The following is a 19,725-nucleotide window of genomic DNA, read 5'->3' as shown; positions in this document are numbered from 1 at the left end:
GAATCCTATAGAAACCTATTGAACTTTTTCGTAAGGGTCCGATCACGTGATCGGAAATCGGGCCGATCACATGGTTTCAGACTTGATTGAAATCAGACGTTGCATCCCGATCAGGAATCCGATATAGATTTTATCCCAATTATTTTGATCAGCGCTATTTCAAGCTCATTATTGCAGATTAATGGGCCTTTCACGCATTGGAAGCGTCAGAGGCGTGAGACGCATTGCTTTTTAGAGGCGTCAGAAGCATCACTTATACGGCTTATGAGCTTTTGCTCGGCTTTTGACACGACACTTCTGACGGGAGCGCGCATTGCCGCTTGTCGGCAGGCTGATGCGGTCAAAGTTCAACCCAATCTTTTTATTTTATTTTATTTTTTTAATTGAACAAAAGAAAAAACATAAGTTCAACCGGACATTCTCGCACACGCGCGCGGCTGAAACCGATTCCAGAGGAAAAAAAGGAACAAGTGTAGCGCCGTGAATTTGGGAAGAAGAGATGGAATTGTAACCCAGACAGAGGTGGGCGAGTTACGCGCGCAAAGTTTCTTTCGCAGAACTGCTGTTGGTGTGTTTACGCGCTCAGACTGACACCTCGATAGAACGCCAAGAGGATGATGGACACTTTCCCACCGAAACTCTTGGTCAGTCATCCTTCCGTGCGCAGCAGGACCCGGTGCTGACCAAGTCCTCAGGACGACGATCTGTCATAAAAGAAAAAAACAAATTGTCCTGCGATCGTTTGTCTGCAAAACGGAGCGAGAGATGGTGTGCGCACGAGCGACGTGCGCACTCATCACATTTAGGAGCGCGTCTTAAAGAGCTTCCGTCTTCATTCACGTTCACTGCACTGCTCTGAACTTGTTGAACACTGATAAAGCATCAGAGGGACACTGAGGACTGTGAGGACGTAAATGTAAGTTGTTGTTTTTTTCCTTTTACTTTTCAAGTTGACTTTTGAACTTTCGACGCTCTGTCCAATAGGAACGACGCGTCGGGCCAAAACACGGAGGACTAGTGGCAGAAACCACTAAATGGTAAATGGACTGCATTTATATAGCACTTTTCCATCTGCATCAGACACTCAAAGCGCTTTACAATTATGCCTCACATTCACCCCGATGTCAGGGTGCTGCCATACAAGGCACTCACTACATGCTGGGAGCAATAAGGGATTAAAGACCTTGCCCAAGGGCCCTTAGTGATTTTCCAGTCAGGCAGGGATTTGAACCACAGATCAGTGCAGAAACCACGTGTCTGAAGTAAAATCCTTGGAAATATTTTTTTGTTGTTGTTGTTTGTTACCTCAAAATTTCTGATTACTGTTTAAAAAAAGTTTAGTAATTAAAATAGCTAAATCAATAAATGGTTCTTTAAAAACCTTTCATCTATAAATTAAAACCACCTGTTATTTCAGATTAGATAATTTCTTGTTTAACATAAGGAACCTTGGACATTTATTTTTTGACAAATAAAATAAGAAGGAAATTTGTACATTTTTTAAGTCTGGTAGATTATTACTTGATTGTTCAAGCTAAATCAAGGAGAAGTGCACAGTTTAATTGATAATAAAATAAGGTGATTAAAATGAAATTATTATATATTTAGCATTTGTTCATTGTTCATTCAGTTTTTTTAAAGTATCGGATCAGGACTCGGTATCGGCAGATACTCAAAATCAGATGACTCGCAATCGGATCGGGGCCAAAAAACCTGATCGGGACATCCCTAGTTAAATGAATTAGTCCTCACCTCTGATCTGAATTCATTTGGATCAGTTGTTCTGTCGTGCAGGCACTAGGAAAAAGTTGTTCATACTTGATATTTCTTATTATTATGATTTGTTTTATTTCTCCTTTTTTGGAACTCTGGACTTTATGCCATCTTGGCTGTTCTCACACTTCGAGCGCAATACTGAGTTAAGTCAGCTCAAGAATGCATAGGGAAGAGATGTGACACTTTATCCTGACCTTTAATTTTTGAGCGATTCTGCCTATTTTTTTTGGACCCAGAGGTACTAGTAGAGAACCTTAAATCTTCTACTGGACTGGGTTGCTTGACGCGAGGACGTTTCGCTTCAAATCGCAGAAGCTTCCTCAGCTAAAATTCTTGCTCTGGTGGTCTGACTTCTGTCTTGACTCTTGTAGAGAAGAATAATCAAGAAGTCACAATAGCTGGAGTTTTAAACCTAACCAGACCACTCCTACCGAGAGGCAGACTGCTATAGGCCAGTGACTAAACAATAGCTCTAATTAGCACCTATTGTGCTCTATTTAGCACCCTCCTAATGACAGGGCAGCTGTCCCTCCTAATGATGGGACGGACCCTCTCTTGATGGCTACCTTGATGACTCTGCTGATGACGTGAATGACTCATTACCATGAATAAAAGACTGAAACTGCTTTGACCTGAGTACCCCATTGTAAACAGGGGATAAAGCGTGTCTCAGGCCCCCTCCCCGGTTAAGGCTGGGTTTCAAATGTTTCACAAAGAATGCCTACTTGACCCCTCTCTCAAACCATTTCTTCTCTCTGGCTAATATTTTAACTTCCTTGTCCTCAATAGAATAGAATAGAATAATTCTTTATTGTCCACCGATATGGAAAATTGTCTTCGGCTCACCAGCACAAAAAAGACAAAAAAACAGTCATAAAACAGTCATACAAACACACGAATAAAACAAAAATAAGATACATAAAATACATAGAAGTAAAGGAAGAAGTAGAATAAGACCTAGTAAGATAAATAAAACGTAGAGTAAGATCTCATAAAATCAAATAAAACAGAAGTAAAGCAGTTCAGGTTTAATTTGTGGAGTGGTCACTTTTTTGGCATTTGACGGCATTTGGTATAAAAGATTTTTTGAAAGAACCTTTGGCCAGAGGAGCTCTGTAGCGCCTCCCAGACTTCAAGAGCTCAAACTGACAGGACAGAGGATGAGAGCTGTGTGCCAGGACTCTCTCAGCTTTCCTCCTCATCCTGTCAGTGTAAATGTGGGCCAGAGTCTTCTGGCACTAACCACACAAACGTGTGGTTAGTGTCTTTATGGTGGAGATGAACTGCAGACTGAGGTCCACTGGCGCCCTCTCTGCAGTGCTGGTATAGCCTGGTATAGCCAGCACCGCAATGATGTTGGTTTTTAATGCAGTGCCACCTGATGGATCAAAGGCCATGGGCATTCAGTGTTGGTTTTCGGCCTTTCCGGGTACGTGTAGAAAGTTCTCCAGATTCTCTGAATCTTCTGATTATATTATGGACTGTAGATGATGGAATCCCTAAATTCCTTGCAATTGAATGTTGAGAAACATTGTTCTTAAACTGTTGGACTATTTTTTCATGCAGTTTCTCACAAAGTGGTGATCCTCACCCCATCTTTGCTTGTGAATGGCTGAGCCTTTTGGGGATGCTCCTTTTATACCCAATCATGACACTCACCTGTTTCCAATTAGGTTTTCTTTGAGCATTCATCAACTTTCCCAGTCTTTTGTTGCCCTGTCCCAACTTTTTTGAAATATGTTTCAGGCGTCCATTTCAAAATGAGCAAATACTTGCACAAAAACAACAAGGTTTATCAGTTTGAACATTAAATATCTTGTCTTTGTGGTGTATTCAGTTGAATATAGGTTGAATAGGATTTGCAAATCACTGTATTCTGTTTTCATTTACATTTTACACAATGTCCCAAATCAAATTGCTTCGTCAAATCAGGACCTTCAGCGTGCACTGGGGCAGTTTGCAGCCGAATGTGAAGCGTCCGGGATGAAAATCAGCACCTCCAAATCCAAGGCCATGGTTCTCGACGGAAAAAGTGCCTTACACTCTTCAGGTCGGTGGAGTGTCCTTGCCTCAAGTGGAGGAGTTTAATTATCTCGGGGTCTTGTTCACGAGTGAGGGACGGGTAGAACGTGAGATCAACAGATGGATCGGTGCAGCGTCTGCAGCGATGCGGTCGCTGTATCGGACCGTCATGGTGAAGAGAGAGCTGAGAAGGGGGGCAAAGCTCTCGATTTACCGATTGATCTACGTTCCGACCCTCACCTATGGTCATGAGATTTGGCTCATGACCGAAATAACAAGATCGCGAGTACAAGCGGGCAAGATGAGTTTCTTCTGCAGGGTGGCTGGGTGCTCCCTTAGAGGTAGGGTGAGGAGCTTGGTCACTCGAGAGGAGCTCGGAGTCGAGCCGCTGCTCCTCCATGCTGAAAGGAGCGAGCTGAGGTGGCTCGGGCATCTTTTCCGGATGCCCCCTGGACGCCTCACTGGAGAGGTGTTCTGAGCATGTCCCATCAGGAGGAGGCCCCAGGGATGACCCAGGACACGCTGGAGGGACTACGTCTCTCAGCTGGCTTGGGAATACCTCGGGGTTCTCCCAGAGGAGCTGGGGGAGGTGTGTGTGGATCGGGAGGTCTGGGCGGCTTTGCTTGAGCTGCTGCCCCCACGACCCGACCCCGGATGAAGTGGAAGAAAATGGATGGATGGACAACGTCCCAACTTCATTGGAATTGGGGTTGTAAATGATGACTCCGAAAGTTAACGTAATTCCAGATTTCCTGTTTCGTTTTGGCTTCGGTGTCCCTCGTTAGTGCCGTGTGACCGGGGCTTTAAACAGACTGTATTCACAACTGCACGACATGCACACACAGTGATTTTACCGTGGCTAGGTCAAAATTAAGATGGATGTCACTTTAAAATCAAGTCATCATGACATGAAATCACCCTTATGTAAACTTTGTCATTAATTCTCAGTTAACATGCGTGTTGAACCATGGAACACAGCACGTATGGATCACAGATTAACTATGATCCATTACACCACTATGTGGAGAATTAAGTTTGTTAAGGTGCACAGGCCACCCTGCCCACTAATATAGAGCTGCTTTTGAGCCCGAGTGTTAAAATCAGTTTCAGTCTCCTTCAGTCTGTTAAATTGTTGTTTACTGTATGTTCCCTTTACACAATAATTGCTTTCTGATATACCTCCTGAAGGTATTGTCTCTGATGCCGTAGATTATTGGACTGATGGATCGCGGCAAAATCTGCACAATAATGTAACAAGCAAAGAGGGAGTCTGGGTAATTCTCAGGGAACCATTCTTTTAGAGCAGGTTTTAACAGTGGAGTTACATATGCACCCATACACAGCAGCAGCTGGAAGCCGTGGAGGAGGATCGTGTTCCTGGCTTTCTTTGCACCTTCTTTAGCAGATTTTGCAGTAAACAGAATCCTGAAGTAAGTGTAAGCAATAGTCAAACTTATAGTAATCAGATACACTATGTTGATAATGTCCCTCTTCCTTATCAAGTGAGGACTTGGGAAAATGGTCTCCCTGACGCAAAACACTTTGGATTTAAAAAACGTTATGGACTCTGTGGCCAGGGTGAAGAAGAGATCAGGAAAAGTGAAACACATGCTTCTTATCCAAATAAGACCAATCAGCATCAGTGTTCTCCTGACTGTACAGATCTGAGAGTGACGAAGAGGGAGGCAGATGGCGATGTAGCACTCCACTGCCATGCAAGCCAGATTCAGAGGAGTGTTTTCAGTCGTGAAAATTGCAAGCAGCGTTAATACACAACAGATGGGGACATTTATTTTGTAGATGATGTAGCTGAGGAGGAAGAGGACGAGTGTCAGTGTCAGCTGGATCATGTCGTTGACCACTAGATGGATGAATAGGATGTACCGAGGACTCATGTAGAAAATCTGCAGGGTGGAATCAAAATATAAGAAAATGTTTTAGAAACAGGAGAGTCCTCTGAATCACCACTTTAAAACTGTGAAATTGACTGTACTTTGCTTGAACTTGGAAAATTGATCGTAACAGACACTAACAGTTCAGTATTGGATACTATTTTTTACAACATTTAAGTTACACATCACAAAATGCCCCCAGACAGACATTGTATAACAATCTTCAATGACTTTGTGATGGCAAAATGAGACACCCATGATACAGTTGGTGTTTTCTTCTGAACTCACTAGGTGGCAGTGTTATTCAAAAAAGAGTTCCATGGAAACTGAACTGCATTGACCATAAGAGAAACTCCACAGCACCCCCCACAATTTCAAAATGCAAAATTGCCGTCAGGTGTAGAATTGTAGCGAGCCCAAAAATGCCACCTTTGGGATGTAAATAAAAATACCTCATTTACTGGAAACATCATGCAAGGCGACATGGTGAGTGTCACAGACCGGCTCATAGCCCACAAGAAGAAAGAGGGGAGGCAAGGTTTAGGCCAATAAAAAGGACTTTATTGTAAATAATAATAAACTTTAACACTCGAAAACCCAGCCTTTTCTCCCACCTCCTATTCTGACCGGAGGGTTCCAAATGGCACTGCTGGGGTAATTTAAGTGCAGCCATTAGATTGGAATGTGCCAGTACCTGAATGACTGGCAGTTTGTGCTTTCTGCTCAAGCTTGCATTCTGACTTTCTCAAAGTCAGAATGCAAGTGTTATGCATGCATACAAATAAAAAAAATGACCAAAAAATTGAACAAATTTAAGACTTAACAAACAAAACTAAGCTTCATGAATTAAATATAAAGGCAGTTTTCTTTTTGCAACGATGATGACCTCTCTGTTACATTTCTTTTATCATTCCATATTTGTACAACACAATATCTGATGGAACACAGACCACGTTTTTAGTTTTATAGAAAGGAAGGTTAAGATGACTATTCTGTTTGGTGTTATACGAGGTCTGTCAATAAAGTATAGGTCCTTTTTATTTTTTTCAAAAACTATATGGATTTCATTCATATGTTTTTACGTCAGACATGCTTGAACCCTCGTGCGCATGCGTGAGTTTTTCCACGCTTGTCGGTGACGTCATTCGCCTGTGAGCACTCCTTATGGGAGGAGTCGTCCAGCCCCTCATCGGAATTCCTTTGTCTGAGAAGTTGCTGAGAGACTGGCGCTTTGTTTGATCAAAATTTTTTCTAAACCTGTTAGACACATCGAAGTGGACACGGTTCGAAAAATTAAGCTGGTTTTCAGTGAAAATTTTAACGGCTGATGAGGGATTTTGAGGTGATACTGTTGCTTTAAGGACTTCCCACGGTGCGAGACGTCGCACAGCACTCTCAGGCGCCGTCGTCAGCCTGTTTCAAGCTGAAAACCTCCACATTTCAGGCTCTATTGATCCAGGACATCGTGAGAGAACAGAGAAGTTTCAGAAGAAGTCGGTTTCAGCATTTTATCCGGATATTCCACTGTTAAAGGAGATTTTTTTAATGAAAGACGTGCGCACCTCTGTTGGAAGCCTTAAGGACAAGTTGGAACATGTCCAGCTGTTAAACAATTTCTCATATACTCACTCCACTGAAAGCCATCAAAAACCGCCTGCATTTTACAAATGGTTATCAACACGGAGGTGTTTTTCCTGTGCTGCCGCACCACGTCGGCTGCGCCCCGACGCGCGGACCCGTCCGCACGTCTTTCATTAAAAAAATCTCCTTTAACAGTGGAATATCCGGATAAAATGCTGAAACCGACTTCTTCTGAAACTTCTCTGTTCTCTCACGACGTCCTGGATCAATAGAGCCTGAAATGTGGAGGTTTTCAGCTTGAAACAGGCTGACGACGGCGCCTGAGAGCACTGCGCGACGTCTCACACCGTGGGAAGTCCTTAAAGCGACAGTATCATCTCAAAATCTCTCATCAGCCGTTAAAATTTTCACTGAAAACCAGCTTAATTTTTCGAACCATGTCCACTTCGATGTGTCTCACAGGTTTAGAAAAAATTTTGATCAAACAAAGCGCCAGTCTCTCAGCAACTTCTCAGACAAAGGAATTCCGACGAGGGGCTGGACGACTCCTCCCACAAGGAGTGCTCACAGGCGAATGACGTCACCGACAGGCGTGGAAAAACTCACGCATGCGCACAAGGGTTCAAGCATGTCTGACGTAAAAACATATGAATGAAATCCATATAGTTTTTGAAAAAAATAAAAAGGACCTATACTTTATTGACAGCCCTCGTATGATTGAATCTGTAAATTTAATATGAACAAATTTCTAAATGCTGATGGTAAACATAAAGGTGAGAACATGTTTTTGTAAATATACACACACATCTAATGAATATTTGGGTGATTCTTTAACTACGGGCACTATTGGCCTTGTAAATGTAATTTCCACCACACCATTGCCTTACAATATAAAGCGCCTTGGAGCCAGGGTTTGAATTTAGCGGTTACCCGGGAACCCGTGGCACCCTACTTTGGGGGCGGGCACACAACTCTCTAGACTTGCATTCCTGACTGGAATCCACCTTTTTTATTAGATAACTGTACAGAAATCTATCAAATTTCGACAAAATTTGCGCAGAATTCGACTTTCTGAGGCCAACACATACACAAAACATCATCAAAAAATGTTCTTCTCCTCTGTTTGTAATGCCGCGTTTTATTATACACAGATGTATAATAAAACAAATGGAGCGTTTTTGAGGGAAGACAAGCCGCAGCAGCCAGCGGAGTTTTTTTTTTTTTTAATTGTTTACATGTGCGCGCGTAAACGGGACAGGAGGTCCTCAAACTGGGTCCCGCAGAGGCGGAAGGACCACTGAAAGCAGCCGTCATCCAGACACAGTTCCTGCAGCAAATAATGATACTCCCCGAATTGGGAACGTCTAATGACGTTTGTCAGCTTTCCACAACAACTCGCTCCAGTGCCAATCTGCCTGTGCATATTGGCATGGTGTCATCTCAGCTTCTGACAAGGTTAGAAAATTTCTAAATTTCAGAAAATATTACTCCAAAAACACAAAAATTCCCTCCCATAATTTCACCCCAATTCTGCCCCAGATATCACCAGAATGCACCATTTGCATCCTTTTATATCAAAATTTTGTGGGGGGGGCTATGCTGCGAAGCGGTAGGTTTGGTACCGAACTTTTCTGAGGGGCACCAAACTTTTCAGATTTTGGTGCCCTTAAGGCACACAACTATTTATTCTAAAAAGCAAACCCTGCTTGGGGCAACTGTTTGTTGTGATTTGGCGCTATATACATGTGCTCTGATGTCACTGTTTATCTCCATAGGAACTACCCAAACAATCTTTCATACAAACTGTTTAGGGACATTACAGTGTTGTGGTGGAAATTCCGGCAATAGTGTGGGACAACTACATTTTGTTTAAAAAAAATCACAACAGTTGTATGACATTGAATACCCCAATTATGTTTTGATTATTTTACTGATATTTTATTCAGAGATATTTTAAAACATTAGAAAAAACGTTTCTTTACCATTCATTTTTATCATTGAAGATCAATAGTCTGGGTGTGGGACAAGCACAAAATGGCAATATTTGCATATAATGATGCTGAAAAAAAGTGAAAAAGTCATCATAGACTACTAGAACAAATTTCTTAACACACTTTCATTGTAAAGATAACTATAAAAGTGTGAAATTTCCCCCTTTTTTCTGTTTTTCATACAATATGATCAAAGGACATAATAAGTGCCCGTAGTCTAAGAATCACCCATTTATATTGTATACTGTGAGAATCAAAGAATAATACAGGCTCAATGGACAAGCCTTATCGACAAAATGTCTGAGTTTGCTGATGATTCCAAATGATCTGTTTTATACCTCCGCCAAGGAGGTTATGTTTTCGGTCGCGTTGGTTTGTTGGTTTGTTTGTTTGTTTGTTAGCAGGATAACTAAAAAAATTCTCAACGGATTTCAATTACATTTTTATCAGGGGTGTATCTTGGCGTAACTTAGAGGTGATTAAATTTTGGTAATTATCCGGAACATGATCCGGATCCAGTAATTTTTTTTAAATATTCTTTATCATTGCAAGATAGGGCCAATTTCAACATTTTTGCATTTAACTTCATGAAGACGGGTCACAAAGGCTGAACAAAAATTAAATTATGATACAACAATACATTCTGTCATATAGCGAAGTTTGGTCAGGATCCAAATAGACCAAACACTTGCATTCTGACTTTGAGAAAGTCAGAATGCAAGCTTGAGCAGAAAACACAAACTGCCAGTCACTGTGGTACTGGCACATTCCAATCTAATGGCTGCACTTACATAAGAAAAGGTGGCCTAATGAGTTGTAAATTACCCCAACAGTGCCACTTGACACCACCTTGGTCATGAAAGAAAGAAGTGCCATTTAGCACCACTCTTTTAGTTCTGGTGTTAAACAAAAATAAAGACAATGAGGTGTGGCATGTCAATATGTAAGATGTATGCAGTGCATGTGTGTGTGAGCATGTATGTGTAGATATGAATGAGTGTAAAACCAAACCAACAAGAACTAAACAAAAAAGATGATACCTGTAGCAGCAAGCAGAGAAAGTGAATGTTGTTGGAGCCCTGCTTTAATAATGAGCCTCAGGTGACTCCAGTTAGACATGGCCCACCTCTGGCTGCAGGAGGAACCGTCCCTGCAGGCAGAGGAGAGGCCATGACATGAGTCAAATGAAATGGAGCCCCATGGGCCCCAAACTGGGTGACCCTGACTCACAGCTGCAGAAGACACTTTCACGACAGCTCATTTATGTTATTTTAAATTACTTTCTCTGGTGAATCTGCTGCAGTTACAGCAGAAATAAGAAGTACGAGGGCTGTCAATAAAGTAACGGTCCTTTTTATTTTTTTCAAAAACTATATGGATTTCATTCATATGTTTTTACGTCAGACATGCTTGAACCCTCATGCGCATGCGTGAGTTTTTCCACGCCTGTCGGTGACGTCATTCGCCTGTGAGCACTCCTTGTGGGAGGAGTCGTCCAGCCCCTCGTCGGAATTCCTTTGTCTGAGAAGTTGCTGAGAGACTGGCGCGTTGTTTGATCAAAATTTTTTCTAAACCTGTGAGACACATCGAAGTGGACACGGTTCGAAAAATTAAGCTGGTTTTCAGTGAAAATTTTAACGGCTGATGAGAGATTTTGAGGTGATACTGTCGCTTTAAGGACTTTTCACGGTGCGAGACGTCGTGCAGCGGTCTCAGGCGCCGTCAGCCTGTTCAAGCTGAAAACCTCCACATTTCAGGCTCTATTGATCCAGGACGTCGTGAGAGAACAGAGAAGTTTCAGAAGAAGTCGGTTTCAGCATTTTATCCGGATATTCCACTGTTAAAGGAGATTTTTTTTAATGAAAGACGTGCGGACGGGTCCGCGCGTCGGGACGCAGCCGACGCGGTGCGGCGGCACAGGAAAAACACCTCTGTGTTGATAACCATTTGTAAAATCCAGGTGGCTTTTGATGGCTTTCAGTGGAGTGAGTATATGAGAAATTGTTTAACAGCAGGACATGTTCCAACTTGTCCTTAAGGCACCGTCGTCAGCCTGTTTCAAGCTGAAAACCTCCACATTTCAGGCTCTATTGATCCAGGACATCGTGAGAGAACAGAGAAGTTTCAGAAGAAGTCGGTTTCAGCATTTTATCCGGATATTCCACTGTTAAAGGAGATTTTTTTAATGAAAGACGTGCGGACGGATTGCAGCGTCGGCTCGCAGCCACCGCGACGCTCCGTCACAGGAAAAACACCTCTGTTGGAAGCCTTAAGGACAAGTTGGAACATGTCCAGCTGTTAAACAATTTCTCATATACTCACTCCACTGAAAGCCATCAAAAGCCGCCTGCATTTTACAAATGGTTATCAACACGGAGGTGTTTTTCCTGTGCTGCCGCACCACGTCGGCTGCGCCCCGACGCGCGGACCCATCCACACGTCTTTCATTAAAAAAATCTCCTTTAACAGTGGAATATCCGGATAAAATGCTGAAACCGACTTCTTCTGAAACTTCTCTGTTCTCTCACGACGTCCTGGATCAATAGAGCCTGAAATGTGGAGGTTTTCAGCTTGAAACAGGCTGACGACGGCGCCTGAGAGCACTGCGCGACGTCTCACACCGTGGGAAGTCCTTAAAGCGACAGTATCATCTCAAAATCTCTCATCAGCCGTTAAAATTTTCACTGAAAACCAGCTTAATTTTTCGAACCATGTCCACTTCGATGTGTCTCACAGGTTTAGAAAAAATTTTGATCAAACAAAGCGCCAGTCTCTCAGCAACTTCTCAGACAAAAGGAATTCCGATGAGGGGCTGGATGACTCCTCCCACAAGGAGTGCTCACAGGCGAATGACGTCACCGACAGGTGTGGAAAAACTCACGCATGCGCACGAGGGTTCAAGCATGTCTGACGTAAAAACATATGAATGAAATCCATACAGTTTTTGAAAAAAATAAAAAGGACCGTTACTTTATTGACAGCCCTCGTAAGTCCAGTTTACAGTGCATCACTTTTCACTTTTTCCACATTTTGTTATGTTACAGCCTTTGTCCAAAATGGAGTAAATTCATTTTTTCCCTCAAACTTCTACCCGCAACACCCCATTTTGACAACATGAAAAGGGTTTGTTTGTTTGTTTTTGTTTTCTTTTCTTTCTTTTTTTTTTTGCAAATTTATGAAAAATAAAAACTCAGAAATCACACACGCATAAATATTCACACTCTTTGCTCAATACTTTGTTGATGCACCTGCCCAATCAACTGAATTTTCCCCAGGTGGACTCCAGTGTAGAAACATCTCAAGGATGATCGGTGGAAACAGGATACACCTGAGCTCAATTTTGAGCTTCACAGCAAAGACTGTTAATACTTATGTACATTTTTCTTTCTTTTTTATTTTTTTTAATTGCAAAAATCTAAAAAATAATAATAATAATAATAAATTGTGTGTACAATTTTTAGTAGAAAAATACATTTCATGTGAATAACTGTAGTCCCAGTGGCCTTTCGGGTTAGCGCTCATCCCCAGATACAATATGTGGGCAGTCAGTGCCAGCAAGACCTTCTGTGCAATTCACTTGTCAACACATTCATTGATTTCAAGTATCAAGTTCAAGTATCAGTCATGGAATTTCTAACAGCAGATCCTCAATACTAAATAACTAGGATCTGGATGGGTGCAAAAAAATCTTGTTCCAGACATACAGCGGGTAAAATAAATAAGTAAGTAAGTAAAATTTTTCTCAGTAAATATTAGATTAGATTTGATTAGATAGAACATTATTGATCCCTTGGGAAGACTCCCTCAGGGAAACTGACGTTCCAGCAGCATGTTTCTAAAGGTGCTATTGACATGAAATTTTCACCAGATGTTGATAACAACAAACTAATCCATGTCAATCAAGCCATAGATATCCATAAATTTTTATTTCTTGTGTGGCCAAAATCACACTTGAGCAATGCATGTGATGAGTTTCTCCATAAAGGAATTATTTTGAAGCTGTCATCAACAAAGGCTTTTGTAAATAAATTTCCCTTATGCATGTTCAAGGATTTTTTTTATTTATTTATTTGTTTATTAGTTTATTAGGCACAACTTAACTTCTGTTCTTATTTGTTTTAGTTTCTTTGTATGTGTGGATTACTTGGGCTGTTACTGGCACCTGATAAAAATGTCATGTCAATAGGACCTTTAGAAATATTTTCACTGAGACAAATGGTGACATGTTCAGTACTTATTTTACCTGCTGTATTTGCAGCTCGTAACAATCAAAGGAATACCAAACCTGATGATTTCGGAAGGTGTGAATGATGTTTGCACTGATGTAGATGATGAAGAACCCCAGAATCACAACGACCACATTTTTGGTCACAGCTTTGACAAAGGAATCCCGGTAGGATGTAACCATGGTGATGTTGGCAGATGTTACATTCATCTCTTCAAAGGCTAATGAAATAGAAAACATAACATAGCATGCTGAAGGTGAAAGTATATATTTTTTCTTTCCACACCAACATCGATGATGAGTTGACTTTAAAAATCACCACCTTCCCAATCAGCTCCTTTTACTTCACCTAAAATGACATGTCACACTGAAATCATAACAGTTTACATTTAGGCTGTTAGTGACCATCCGATGATCCACCGGGATTACTTTGTGCACTTCCCTGACCGGTTTCAAAGTATATGGTATTCAAAACAAACAGCTAGAGAGACATCCGAAAACAAAGTAGCCGTGAGTGCTCGGGTGTTTCACAAGTGACGTAGCTACTTGAAGCATCCCAGTGTGCGCTTCAATGGAATGTAGCTGGTAATGTTAAGAACGGAGGCACAGATTAATTCCAAAGTTGACGTAAGTGTGATGTTGTGTTATGATGACTTGTTTTTAAGTGATAACTGTTCATTTTGATGCAGTCACGGTAAAAGGAGCAGCCGCGAGAAGGTTATGGCATGTTGGCACTTGCCACCATGAGCCTCAAACGCAGCCTAGTACAAATCAGGGCAAATCATGGCGAAGCAGCTTGTATGAGTGAACCACAAAAACACTGAGCCAACGTCGGGAGAGACACGTGGTTGGGCAGGCCTGAACGATCCTGCTCGTGCACAAAACTGTCACAGCGGAACACAGTACCAGCAGCTGGTGCATGTATAACCACATCCTGCAGCTGCTGTGGAAAAAAAATACATGCCACCCACGGGATTAGAAGTAATGCAACGAAGACACGCACATCCAAAACACATAAAAAGGCGTGCTGGACCAACAAAAATTGTACCAAAAATAGAAACCAAATGTTCCGCACAACCACAGCGCTCCGATACAAAAAAAGGTTTTATTTAACAAGATGTAACGTTTCGATCAACCTGCCCTTCATCAGACAGCACAGGAAGTGTGAAACACCTGTCTAAATACTGACATGATTAGTAATTGCCCTCACCTGAAAACTAATCGAGCCAAAATTAAAAACATCAGATCATATTATCCGCTACAAACATATTCACAAATTAATGAGGGCAATCAGATAAACAGGCACCACAGCTGACAAAAACATCAAACAAAACAGAAAAGAAGGAAAAATACACTAAAATAAATACAGGCAGAATATAAATCAAATACATGATAACAAAAATGATAACAGAGATACAGACAGGACACATCCTGCAGGGACAGGTACACCATAAAACTACTTCATAATTAGAAAAGCCAATTACATAAGCCAACAACATAATAGAAAAAATATGTATAATAGAATATATATATATATATATATATATATATATATATATATATAAACGGTCTGATTGAAGTCCTCATTTAGGCCCCTGGGAGCAAGTGTACTCAGAGTATAAATCCAAAAAGTCTCTCTTTTAAGAAGCACCTTATTGAGATCACCACCGCGATTACTAAGTTGTACACACTTGATACCCATTTCAACCAACAGGATTAGAACCTACAATTTTCAAAAGCTGAGATTGCCAGCCAGATACTTTACCACTGCGCTGCCATTGCTGTTCTATATAAGGTGCTTAAAATGCCTGAAATCAACACGAGATAAACGTATTAAAAAAATATAAAACCACACATCATAAAAAACACAGCATTTTATTGAAACCCTCTTATCGAGCGAACAATACAAGTATGAACCGTCTGTTCCTCTGTAGATGACCCATGGTCACAGATGTACAGTCATGAAATTACATGAATGAAGCTGTTTGCTCTTATCATGTCCACATCTGCTGAACCCGGCGTGTCCAGCCGGCCCTGCCTGTGTGTCCAGCCCGACACGCGTGTCCTGTCGATGGCGTGCTGCAGGACAGACACAGCGTCATGTAGAACAGAGCTCACATGGTTGACGTGACATTCAGATCGCCCTCCGCGTGTTATGATCTGACCGTCCATTTCACCTGGGGCAGCCTGTCAATGTCTACGCCGTGCGCTCACTCGCTGCAGCCCATTGCAACAATGATATATGTTTTTACGTATGTCCACGTGAAGACAGCAAGCAGACACGCACACACAAACATGGTACGTGTCCCCCTGCTGGGATGTCCAGAACCAGAGATCTCAACAGCTGTCGACGGACACGCCCCCTGTCAGTTCAGCGCACACACCAACGTGTCACTCTCTGTTATGTGTTCATTATTTTTTAGTTATTTGTTATGTAATTGTGTATGTACGTAGTGTAGTACTTATTAATATACCTGTCCTGGCTGTGGTCTCTGTGTTTGCACTGTGACATGTCGTGCGCACTGAACCATCATTTGTGTCTGTGGTCAGCAGCTGGGAGGCGCCTCCCTGTGGTGTGTGCGCTCTGACCTGGCTGACTGGCCCTGCATGCGTTCATGTCCAGGGTGGGGGGACATAGGCACAACATACACGCACACGTGCGAGACACATGCACCACATGTGTGTTGCTTCTTGCAATGCCACACTTGTTTCTTGGTTTCGCATCTCATCTCACCCCAGTAATAAAACTATGAATCATTATCCATATTCACAAAATCTCAGTCACATGTATTGCCAGCAAATATGTAAATAAATGTTAAAAATACACCAGTTGTTTATCTTGTGTCCAGTTGAAGACAGATACAATCTCATTTGGAACTTATGCCTTTCAGATTCAGACTGTTCAGTTTTGATATTGTTTTCCCACTTTAAAGTCAAATCAAATCAAATCAAATCGATTTTATTTATATAGCGCCAAATCACAACAAACAGTTGCCCCAAGGCGCTTTATATTGTAAGGCAAAGCCATACAATAATTACAGAAAAACCCCAACTGTCAAAACGACCCCCTGTGAGCAAGCACTTGGCGACAGTGGGAAGGAAAAACTCTGTTTTAACAGGAAGAAGCCTCCAGCAGAACCAGGCTCAGGGAGGGGCAGTGTTCTGCTGGGACTGGTTGGGGCTGAGGGAGAGAACCAGGAAAAAGACATGCTGTGGAGGGGAGCAGAGATCAATCACTAATGATTAAATGCAGAGTGGTGCATACAGAGCAAAAAGAGAAAGAAACACTCAGTGCATCATGGGAACCCCCCAGCAGTCTAAGTCTATAGCAGCATAACTAAGGGATGGTTCAGGGTCACCTGTTCCAGCCCTAACTATAAGCTTTAGCAAAAAGGAAAGTTTTAAGCCTAATCTTAAAAGTAGAGAGGGTGTCTGTCTCCCTGATCTGAATTGGGAGCTGGTTCCACAGGAGAGGAGCCTGAAAGCTGAAGGCTCTGCCTCCCATTCTACTCTTACAAACCCTAGGAACTACAAGTAAGCCTGCAGTCTGAGGGCGAAGCGCTCTATTGGGGTGATATGGTACTATGAGGTCCCTAAGATAAGATGGGACCTGATTATTCAAAACCTTATAAGTAAGAAGAAGAATTTTAAATTCTATTCTAGAATTAACAGGAAGCCAATGAAGAGAGGCCAATATGGGTGAGATATGCTCTCTCCTTCTAGTCCCTGTTAGCACTCTAGCTGCAGCATTTTGAATTAACTGAAGGCTTTTCAGGGAACTTTTAGGACAACATGAAAATAATGAATGTCAGTTTGGTCTTCCCCTCTATCGCTGTACCTTTATTCTTCTCACTCTTTCATTGTCATATTCATGTTCTCTGCTCATCACATCCAAATCGTTTCAGCCTCAAGTCAGTTTGGAGGCTGACGTCTCTGTTGTGTTTATTAGTTGGAGATTGGAGATGGAGATGGATATGGAGATTTTCAAGTCCAGACTTAAGACACACTTTTTTTCCCTTTCATATGGCTAGCATACTGGTACAGTTTTGTTTTACGCTTTTTACTCTTTTAATTCATTTAGAAGTAATTGGAGCGGGCTGCAGCCTCAACTTTACCTAAATTCTGGGTCTTTTAGTGAAGTTTAGGGCTAGTGGCCGTTGATCGCCTTAGTACTTCTCTGTTTTTCTTGTTTAATGCTGGCAATTATACAGTATTTTTTGTCTTTCTGATGCCTGATTCTGTTTTTTTCTCTCTGTTTAAGGTGCAGCTCCATCCAGAGATGGGAGTTGTATTTGTGTTGGCGATCCTCATGTCCTGTGCGCCAATAGCATTTCTTGTATATTCCTCCGTGAATTGTTCTGTGAATTGTTCTGTAATTTATGTTTGTAGCATGGCCCAAGCAGAGGGTCACCCCTTTTAGTCTGGTCTGCTTGAGGTTTCTTCCTTAGAGGGAGTTTTTCCTTACCACTGTTGCTCTGGGGATTGGTAAGGTTAGACCTTACCTGTGTGAAGCGCTTTGAGGCAACTCTGTTGTGATTTGGCGCTATATAAATGAAAATAAATTGAAATTGAAATTAAAATTGAAAAAATGAGTTACATTCTCTTGTATCATGTCTCAGTTTCAGGTTAAAACCTTTTAGTATAACACAGTGCAGTACTGCAACACAAATAAGTGAAATGGCATCTAGAAACAAACCTGAACTTCTTACTGCTGTACATTATTTTCTATTACACATTATTACAGTGTGTCTTTTGTTTTCATAAAAAGTGCATAAAAATTAATTATAACAGCCACTTAGTTTAGTGTTGATTCCTCATTATTATTTCAATGCATCATAAATGGTTACATTTTGTTTTTTGTTAGATTTGATTTGATATACCTGAAAAATGTTCTATATTTGGAAAAGTTTACAAGACAGAAATATCAGAGGATAAAATATAAAAGTATCAAAATAATAAAACTTATCTTGTTGTGAATGCATAATTTAATAGCTGTTAAAGATGTTAAAGCTTTATGATGTCTTTCTAAAATGTTGGTTAATTAAATGTATATTGTATACACACACAATCATTTGAAGCAACCAGAAATGTGGCAAATTTCATTCTGAATTTCATTCTGAAGACTGTTGAGCATGAAGACAAACTGTACTCACCTCAGGCAGAAGATCAGCACATCATCTTAAACACATAAAAATACAGACGTTATTCACTGCAGTCTGCATAATTCTCAGATTTGGATTCATGATACGTTTGCACTTTAATTGTGGGATTGTCAGCAGCAGCATGAAATCTGATATAATCACTGATATAGTCCCTGCTGTCTGTGAACTTTGCAAATTTGCTATAAAATATAACTTCAGTCTGGAGTCCTCGGATTTTGGTTTGTCAGGAGTCTTAATTTTCTGTTGTTTCTACAGAGTGTGACGTTATTGTTATAGAAATATAAATGGAAGTATTTAATTTTTTTTATCATACTCATACAGTCAAATAAATTACATTTCAGAAAGAAAAATACTGAGTGAGAATCACACACATCAAAACACACTCTGATGATGTAAAGCCAACAATGTACAACACAATTCCAAGCTGTGCAAAAGGAACAGAGCTGATTATTTGATGAACAGGCTGCAGGACTTCATTCAGTCCCACAGTCACATGTTTGTCAGATACAGAATAGTGAAGCTGATAGTTACCTGAGTCCACTCATTTTGACTTGAGCTCCATTTGGACGGCTCCAGAAAATGTTTGTCTTTATATGCAGACGTCCAGGGATTCAGCAAAGTGTGTGTGCATGCGTGCATGCGTACGTGCGTGCGTGCACGTTTGTATTGTTCAAATGCAGATATATTTTTACACCTGTGCACTGCAGTAGTGCATGCACCTAAACTGTTTTGGCTGTGTGTCTGGCTGTCTGTGTGTGAACAAAATAGCTCTTGTCTTGGTGATATGTGGCCCACAGTCTGAAGTGTGGAGTGAAGATCCATTTGAAGGAAGGTGAGCACCAAGCACAGTCAAGTTATATTTATCCAGCTCATGGTTTATTATTTGTGTATTATTGGTGTATAATTCATGTGCGATGACCCTGTTATTACCTTTCAACCAGAGAGCACCAGGAACACAGTGCTGCGGTATGAAATGGATGCAAGTATTTTTCTTTTTTTTTTTTGGTGAGGAAGTTGTTTTGCGCTGACAAGAGTGGAAGAGGCTGTCAGGTGCATAAGTATTTGTTTTGTGGCAT

The 19,725-nt window shown here is 41.3% G+C and overlaps 1 protein-coding gene across 1 annotated transcript; it reads right to left on the bottom strand.

Moving 5' to 3' along the window:
- Positions 1-4,934: 4,934 nt before the first annotated feature.
- LOC117506421 (odorant receptor 131-2-like) lies at positions 4,935-13,697 on the bottom strand. Its single transcript, XM_034165923.1, has 2 exons — positions 13,548-13,697; positions 4,935-5,702 (listed from the first exon to the last, which is right to left on the bottom strand). The coding sequence occupies exons 1-2, from the start codon at positions 13,695-13,697 to the stop codon at positions 4,935-4,937; spliced, it is 918 nt and encodes a 305-aa protein (XP_034021814.1).
- Positions 13,698-19,725: the final 6,028 nt, after the last annotated feature.

The sequence above is a fragment of the Thalassophryne amazonica genome, chromosome 3, assembly GCF_902500255.1.
Source record: "Thalassophryne amazonica chromosome 3, fThaAma1.1, whole genome shotgun sequence".
Classification (NCBI taxonomy): Eukaryota; Metazoa; Chordata; class Actinopteri; order Batrachoidiformes; family Batrachoididae; genus Thalassophryne; species Thalassophryne amazonica.
The sequence above is the reverse complement of the archived record's forward strand: the minus strand, read 5'-3'. Positions and strand labels throughout refer to the sequence as shown.

Bases quoted from the DNA above. Each gene is read 5' to 3' on its own strand.
- LOC117506421 (XM_034165923.1), bottom strand. From the start codon at position 13,697: ATGAATGTAACATCTGCCAACATCACCATGGTTACATCCTACCGGGAT. The intron at 5,703-13,547 runs GTTTGGTATTCC...TCCACCCTGCAG, and splicing joins ACACCTTCCGAAATCATCAG to ATTTTCTACATGAGTCCTCG.